Source organism: Hylobates moloch, unplaced genomic scaffold, assembly GCF_009828535.3.
Source record: "Hylobates moloch isolate HMO894 unplaced genomic scaffold, HMol_V3 SCAFFOLD_24, whole genome shotgun sequence".
Classification (NCBI taxonomy): Eukaryota; Metazoa; Chordata; class Mammalia; order Primates; family Hylobatidae; genus Hylobates; species Hylobates moloch.
This window is the reverse complement of record NW_026652299.1, coordinates 749,927-758,382: the sequence shown is the minus strand read 5'-3', so window position 1 is coordinate 758,382 and position 8,456 is coordinate 749,927. Positions and strand designations below refer to the sequence as shown.

The 8,456-nt window shown below is 49.4% G+C and overlaps 1 protein-coding gene across 1 annotated transcript in view; it reads right to left on the bottom strand.

Annotated features, from left to right (window-relative positions):
- The window catches only part of DNAAF5 (dynein axonemal assembly factor 5), a 79,903-nt gene that overhangs the window by 13,224 nt on the left and 58,223 nt on the right, over positions 1 to 8,456 (bottom strand). Inside the window, exon 13 of the mRNA XM_058434433.1 lies at positions 6,367 to 6,437. Within this exon, the coding sequence (XP_058290416.1) occupies positions 6,367 to 6,437 (71 nt within the window). The remainder of the gene's footprint in view (positions 1 to 6,366; positions 6,438 to 8,456) is intronic.

The following is an 8,456-nucleotide window of genomic DNA, read 5'->3' as shown; positions in this document are numbered from 1 at the left end:
GTGGGTGTGGACCCCGCTCTGCCCGGGTCCAGGTTACCGTCCGTGGGTGTGGACCCCGCTCTGCCCGGGTCCAGGTTACCGTCTGTGGGTGTGGACCCTGCCCTGGCAGCGCAGGTGCCTGGCGTTGTGGTTGTCCCGGGCCACGCCTCTGGAGGCCTTTGGGTGATGGTGCCACCCTCTGGGCTCCTCCTGCCCCCTGGACCTGGATCCCTGCGGGGAACCCTTCCGCATCCCACATCTCTGTCCTGCGTCCTGGGATGGAGCCCACAGGGACCCCAGGAAAAGGCCCCGTAAAGGATTTGGGGCTCAGAGACGCCCCCGGGACCCGGATCCCTGTACTGCAGCCTGCGCAACAGAGCAAGACTCTCGTCTCAAAAAAAAAAGAAAACAAAATATAAGGAAACTAACGTAAGGACGATAGTGGCAGCAATGAGCTAGGAAGAGAACACGCAGGCGCCTAATAATAGATTCTTCTGTCTACAGTTACCTTGTTGTCAGCCAAGAGTGAGCACTGCCTTGTCTCCTGAATGACCCTTTCCAAGACATTAAGAGAAGCGTTGAGTAAATGCCTAAACACAAATGAGCAGGTGCTTTTCCCCTTGGGGCAGGTTCTAGGCCTCAGGGTCTATGCCAGCTCCTGGAGCCATCATTTGCTTGTAAGAAGAGTCACGGGAAAGCGGCACAGACCCTTGGGTCCAAAACATAAAGGACATGCCGAGGTCAAAGGAAGAAGGCGGACAGGGTGAGGCCTGCGTGGAGGCTGCAGCCTCCTCTCTGTGAAAGGCACTGCCTGAGACCTCTTAAAATGCTTTTAAAAGGCTGGGCGCGGTGGCTCACGCCTGTAATCCCAGCACTTTGGGAGGCCGAGGTGGGCAGATCACAAGGTCAGAAGTTCGAGACCAGCCTTAACAACATGGTGAAACCCCGTCTCTACTAAAAATGTAAAAATTAGCCGGATGTGGAGGTGCACGCCTGTAATCGCAGCTACTTGGGAGGCTGGGGCAGGAGAATCGCTTGAACCCGGGAGGAGGAGGTTGCAGTGAGCCAAGACTGTGCCACTGCACTCCAGCCTGGGCGACAGGGCGAGACTCCCTCTCAAAAAAAAAAAAAAAAAGCTTTTAAAATGATAAACAACTCAAAGGTTGGAAAAGGAAAAGATAAGGTAATCGGCGGGGCACAGTGGCTCCCGCAGTAATCCCAGCACTTTGGGAGGTCCAGGTGGGTGAATCGTTTGAGGTCAGGAGTTTGAGACCAGCCTGGCCAATGTGGTGAAACTCCGTCTCTACTAAAAATACAAAAATTAGCCGGGCATGGTGGCAGGCGCCTGTAGCCCCAGCTATTCGGGAGGCTGAGGCAGGAGAATCACTGGAACCCGGGAGGCGGAGCTCGCAGTGAGCCGAGATCACACCACTGCACTCCAGCTTGGGCAACAGAGCGAGACTCTGTCTCAAAAAAAAAATAGAATTTTGGAAAATGTGGAGAAGTCAGGAGAAATATTCTATGTCTATAAGAACGTGTGGGGTACTGTGTAGTTTTGTTACATGCATAGATTGCATTCTGGAGACTGGTCAAGTCAGGGCTGTCAGAGCATCCATCGCCCGAATATCATATGTTGTACCCACTAAGTCGTTTTACATCATCCACTCCCTTCTCCCTTCACCCTTCCGAGTCTCCACTGTCTATCATTCTCTATGTCCATGTGTTCACGTTTTCTAGCTCCCACTCATGAGTCAAAATATGTGGTATTTGACTTTTCGCACCTGGCTTGTTTCACTAAGATCATGGCCTCCAGTTCCATCCATGTTGCTGCGAAAGTCAGGATCTCATTCTTTTTTTTTTGAGACGGAGTCTCGCTCTGTCGCCCAGGCTGGAGTGCAGTGACACGATCTCAGCTCACGGCAAACTCTGCCTCCCGGGTTCACACCATTCTCCTGCCTCAGCCTCCCGAGTAGCTGGGACTACAGGTGCCTGACTCCTTGCCCAGCTAATTTTTTTTTTTGTATTTTTAGTAGAGACGGGGTTTCACCATGTTAGCCAGGATGGTCTCGATCTCCTGACCTTGTGATCCACCCACCTTGACCTCCCAAATTGCTGGGATTACAGGCGTGAGCCACTGCGCCGGGCCCTGTTTTGTTTTGTTTTTAAGAGATAGGGTCTTGTTCTGTCACCCAGGCTGCGGTGCAGTGGTGCAATCATAGCTCACTGCAGCTTCAAACCCCTGGGCTCAAGCGATCCTCCTGCCTCAGCCTCTTGACTAGTTGGGACTACAGGAGCATGTGAAAGTGCCTGGCTAATTAAAAAAAAATTTTTTTAGAGACGGTGTCTCGCTATGGTGCCCAGGCTAGTCTCAAACTCTTAGGCTCAAGCCATCCTGCCTCAGCATCTCAAGTATCTGGGATTATAGGCATGAGGCACCGTGCCCAGCCAATATGGACATTTCAACACTATTAATTCTTCTAATCCATGAGCGTGGGATGTTTTTCCATTTGTTTGTGTCATCTACAATTTCTTTCATCAGCGTTGGGTGGTTTTCCTCATACAGATCTTTCACCTCCTAAACTTATTCCTTGGTATTTTATTTTATTATTATTTTTTGAGACGGAGTCTCGCTCTGTCGCCCAGGCTGGAGTGCAGTGGCGCGATCTTGGCTCACTGCAACCTCTGCCTCCCAGGTTCAAGCGATTCTCCTGCCTCAGCCTCCCGAGTAGCTGGGACTACAGGCTCCCGCCACCACGCCTGGCTAATTTTTTTTTGTATTTTTAGTAGAGATGGGATTTCACCCTGTTAGCCAGGATGGTCTCGATCTCCTGACCTCGTGATCCACCCGCTTCAGCCTCCCAAAGTGCTGGGATTACAGGCGTGAGCCACGGTGCCCGGCCGGTGTTTTATTTTTTTGTAGCTATTATAAGTGTGATTGCCTTGATTTCTTTCTCAGCTAGATCGTTATTGATGGATACGAATACTACTGATTTGTGTATGTTGATTTTGTATTCTGCAGCTTAACTGCATTCATCACATCTAAGAGCTTTTTGGTGGAAGGTTTTCGAGGTATATGATCATATCATCAGCAAATGGGGATAATTTGACTTATTTTCCAATTTAGATGCCTTTTATTTCTTTCTCTTGCCTGATTGCTCTGGCCAGGATGAAAGATTTATCTTTAGAGAAAATTTAACTAAGTTCTCAGGCTAGTGAGGAGGCACCTGCTAGTGGCAAATCAAGTGCTCAGTAAAGGACACTGCCCGGCCTGCTTCCACCCGGAGGAGAGCCTCCAAGAGCACTCAGGCTGGGCCTGTGTCTTCCACGCTTAGCCAGGTGACTGTTTTTGAAGTTTGACATTTTTCATTATAAAAACTCATGCAGAATTCACACATACACAAGTAGAATAATATAATAAACATTAATAGCCTCCATATAGTCATCATTGATTTGGTGATTTAAAAAGGAGTAGGCTGGCCGGGCGCGGTGGCTCACACTTGTAATCCCAGCACTTGGGGAGGCCGAGGCGGGCGGATCACGAGGTCAGGAGATCGAGACCACGGTGAAACCCCGTCTCTACTAAAAAAATACAAAAAATTAGCCGGGCGTGGTGGCGGGCGCCTGTAGTCCCAGATACTCGGAGAGGCTGAGGCAGGAGAATGGCGTGAACCCGGGAGGCGGAGCTTGCAGTGAGCCGAGATCGCGCCACTGCACTCCAGCCTGGGCGACAGAGCGAGACTCCGTCTCAAAAAAAAAAAAAAAAAAAGGAGTAGGCTGGGCACAGTGGCTCATGCCTGTCCTCCCTGCATTTTGGGAGGCTGAGGTAGGAGGTTCGTTTCAGCCCAAGAGTTCAAGACCAGTCTGGGCAACATAGTGAGAACTCGTCTCTACTAAAAATAAAAAATTAGCTGGGGGTGGTGGTGTGCATCTGTAGTCCCAGTTACTCCGGAGGCTGAGGTGGGAGGATTGCTTGAGCTTGGGAGGTTGGGGCTGTAGTGAGCTATGATGGCGCCCTTGCCCTCCAGCCTGGGTGACAGAGTGAGACCCTGTCTCAAAGGAAAAAAAAAAAGGACTATAGAACAGCTTTGCCTGTTCTCGAGTTCCATATAAATTATATGGATGCAGTCTTTTCTCACTGGCCTGGTATCTGTGAGAGCTGTCCCCGTTGCAGTGTGCCCTGTCATTTGATGGCAGAATCGTGTTCTGTTGTATGGATAGACTGTAGTTTGTTTATACTGCAGATGGACTGTCGATGGACATTTGGGTTTTTTCCAATTTGGGGCTAGAATAAAGCTGCTATGAGCACTTGGTTACAAGTCTCTGCATTTTCATTTCTCAATAAGACAAGTTTTGTTTGTTTGCTTTGAGATGGGGTCTTGTTCTGTCACCCAGGCTGGAGTGCCATGATGCCATCAAGACCCACTGCAGCCTCCACTTTCAGGTTCAAGCAATCCTCCTGCCTCAGCCTCCCACAGTGTTGCGATTACAGCCGTGGGCCGCCACACCCCGCCCAAGACAACTTTCTGATAAAGCTTTTGCTTTGACATCCTGAACACCCTTCCCTGGGACAGGGGTTCGCGATACAGAAGAAACAAGTGTGCTGACTTGTGAGCTGAGAACAGCATCAGGTGTGAGTGAGGCTTCGATTACAGGTTAGTCTCAGCCGAGTTGTTTTTGACTGGGTACTAAATACGTGCACTAAAAGTAAATTCCATGGTACCGAGAGGAGTAAATTCCATGGTACCGAGAGGTAAAGACTGGACTCTCACTCCAGTCCCTGGGGCACTCAGGTCCCTTCTCCAGAGGCCTCACTGTTCAACTGCTTTCTTTTGTCCCCCCCAGAAATTTTTTATGCATAAGCAAAAGAGGCAGCTCCCCCCCGCCTTTTTTTTTTTTTCAGACGGAGTCTCACTTTGTCACCCAGGCTGGAGTGCAGTGGCGAGATCTCGGCTCACCACAACCTCTGCCTCCCAGGTTCAAGCAATTCTCCTGCCTCAGCCTCCCAAGTAGCTGGGATTACAGGCACGCGCCACCACACCCAGCTGATTTTTGTAGTTTTACTATAGACGGGGTTTCACTATGTTAGCCAGGCTGGTCTCGAACTGCTGACATCGTGATCCGCCCGCCTCGGCCTCACAAAGTGCTGGGATTACAGGCGTGAGCCACCACGCCCGGCCTGTGCTCCTTGTTTTTTAAAATTAACAATGTGTTTTGGAGATCATCCCATCCTGATATAGAAGGCTGTCTTTGGCTACAAAAAGGTGAGCGTTTTTTCTTCAACCAACCAGCTCCCACCCTCCAGTAACCTCAGCTCTTCATTTAGGTCACAGAAAGGGGATTACAGAGGGAAGCAGAAGTTGCCTTTGAATCACAGTGTAGGTAAGAACAAATAGATGAGTTATTTTTACCTATTTATTTTTTTGAGACAGAGTCTCACTCTGTCACCCAGGCTGGAGTGCAGTGGCGTGATCTCAGCTCACCATAACGTCCATCTCCTGGGTTCAAGCAATTCTCTCACCTCAGCTTACTGAGAAGCTGTGATACAGGCGCCCCCACCGCCACGCCCAGCTGATTTTTGTATTTTTAGTATAGATGAAACTTTCTTGGTCAGGCTGGTCTTGAACTCCTGACCTCAAGTGATCCACCACCCTTTGGCTTCCCGAAGTGCTGGGATTACAGGCGTGAGCCACCGTGCCTGGCCTATGACAACGGCTTTTTGTTTGTTTGTTTGAGATAGGGTCTCGCTCGACCGCCCAGGTTGGAGTGCAGTGGTGCGATCATAGCTCACGGCAGCCTCAACATCCCAGGCCCAGGAGACCCTCCCACCTCTGCCTCCCCAGTAGCTGGAATTACAGGTACGCACCAACATGCCTGGTTAGTTTTTTTTTTTAATTTTTTGTAGAGACAGGGTCTCCTTAAGATTCCCAAGCTGGGCTCAAGCGACCCTCCCACCTCAGCCTCCCAAAGTGCTGGGATTACAGGCGTGAGCCACTGTGCCTGGCGACAACAGCTTTTTGAGCTTCCGAAACTGAAGCCTTTGTGTGGGTTAGGCAAAGATTTCCTAGATATAACACCAAAAGCACAATCCATTAAAAAAGAAAACTGATAAATTAGACTCCATTCAAAATAAAAAGCTTATCTTCTTCAAAAGACACTGTTAAAATAATGAAAAGACAAGCTATAGAATGAGAGAAAATATTTGCAAATCATATATATATGATAAAGGACTTGTACCTAGAATATATGAAGAACTCTCAATATTCAGCAAGAACACAATCCAGTTTTGTCTAAATGGACGAGATATTTGTATTAGTCTGTTCTCACATTGCCATAAAGAACGACCTGAGACTGGCTTGTTTACGAAGAAAAGAAATTTAATTGACTCACAGTTCTGCATGGCTGGGGAGGCCTCAGGAGACTTCCAATCATGGCAGAAGGTGAAGGGGAACCAGGAACATCTTCACATGGCGACAGGAGAGAGAAGGCACACTTTTAAACAACCAGATCTCAAAAGAACTCACTATCACGAGAACAGCAAGGGAGAAATCCATCCCCATGATCCAATCACCTCCCACCAGGTCCCTCCCCCAACACTGGGAATTAAAGTTCAACATGAGATTTGGGTGGGGACACGGAGCCAAATCATGTCAATATTTAAAAAGACTCTTCACCAAAAAAGATACACAGATGGCAAATAAGCACATGAAAAGATGCTCAGCATCATTAGACATTAGGGAAATGCAAACTAAAACCATAATGAGATACCACCACATACCTATTAAAACGGCTACAATTAAAAACTGATTAGCTAGTGCTGGCAAATATGAGAGGAACTGGAATTCTTGCAGGGCTGGTGGAAATGGTCCCGCCGGTCTGGAAAATAGATCGGTAGTTTCTTAAAAATTTAGTATACATCTACCGTGACTGCCATTCTACTAGATGTTTATCTAAGAGAAGTGAAAGTACCTATCCATACAAGGACATGTACACAAATGTTGGAAGCAGCTTTATTTGTAATAGCCAAAACCTGGAAGGAGCTCAAACACATGTCAACAGCTGAGTGGGTGAACATACTGTGGCTTATCTATAGAATGGAATATTACACAGCAGCGAAAAGGAATGAACTATTGATGGACACCCCAACATGGATGGACCTCAAAACTGCTGAATGAAAGAAGCAACACAAAAAAAGTACATATTGTATTAATCCATTCATGTATGATTTACAAAATTTATTTTTTTAAACAAGGTCTCACTCCCCTTGCCCAGGCTGGAGTGCAGTGGTGCAATCTTGGGTAACTGCAGCTTTGATTTCTCATGCTCGGGTGATTCTCCCATCTCAGACTCCTGAGTAGCTGAGACTACAGGTGTGCACCACCATGCCCACTCATTTTTAAAATTTTTTTATAGAAACGGGGTTTCCCAATGCTGCCCAGGCTGGTCTTGAATTCCTGGCCTCAAGAGATCCGCCCGCCTTGGCCTCCCAAAGTGCTGGGATTACAGGCATGAGCCACCACCACGCCAGGCTCATTTAAAAAATTTTTAGTAGAGATGGGGTCGCCCTCTGTTCCCCAGGCTGGTCTCGAACTCCTGGGCTCAAGTGATCCTCTCCACTCAGCATCCCAAAGTGCTGGATTTTACAGACATGAACCACCACACCCAGCCCATAAAAATTTCAAAGAATTAAGTGGAGAGGGACGTAATGCCTCTTGGGTGTCTATGAACCCTTGTAGGCTGGGTTTCCGTCTTTCTCTGAACACACGCACCTATGGACGTGCCAGGTCCCTGGGAGCTCCCTTACAGATGTGTGGAGACGGAGCGGCAGTGCTGATGTCTCTTCCCATGCTGTGGCCCCAGCACGCAGGGTGAGGGACCGTCCAGGGGTTGGTGCACCTGCGTCCGAAGGGTTGAGGGGCCCCTCACATGTGTGTCCTCTTGGGCAAGCTCCCTGCCATTCATTTCTGGTTCTTGTGACAGAGACAGACGACGGAGCCTTGTGCAGGATGGGAGCTGGATGGGAACTGCTTGGTGCACAGGTGGGGGTCCTTCCAGTCCGCAGCCTCAGAATCACCTGCAGGGCTGACTGCAGCCCACCCATCTCTGCCTCAGTAGGTCTGGCCTGAGGCCCTGCAATGTGCATTTCTAACAAGCTTCCAGGTGAGGCTGCTGCCACTGGCTCCGTCGCCACTGAGGACCACCGACCCAGGGGCTCTTAAGGGCCCTTCAAGGACATGGCAGAAGCCACAGAGGTCAAAGGGCACGCAAGGAAGAGGTAGAAGACCACCCCTGAGGGCCCCTTAAATCCCCATGGCCACCAGTTACAGAAGGTGGCGCAGGGAGCAGGAGTGACGGTGCAGCTCTGAAGGGGACCAGAGGGTGGCGAGGGTGTCTAGGGCCGGGGATGTGAGTGCATGGGGCAGGCTCAGCCATACATGCTGACCTCCCAACCTGGACACTCCAGCCATCCCCAAGGCTGA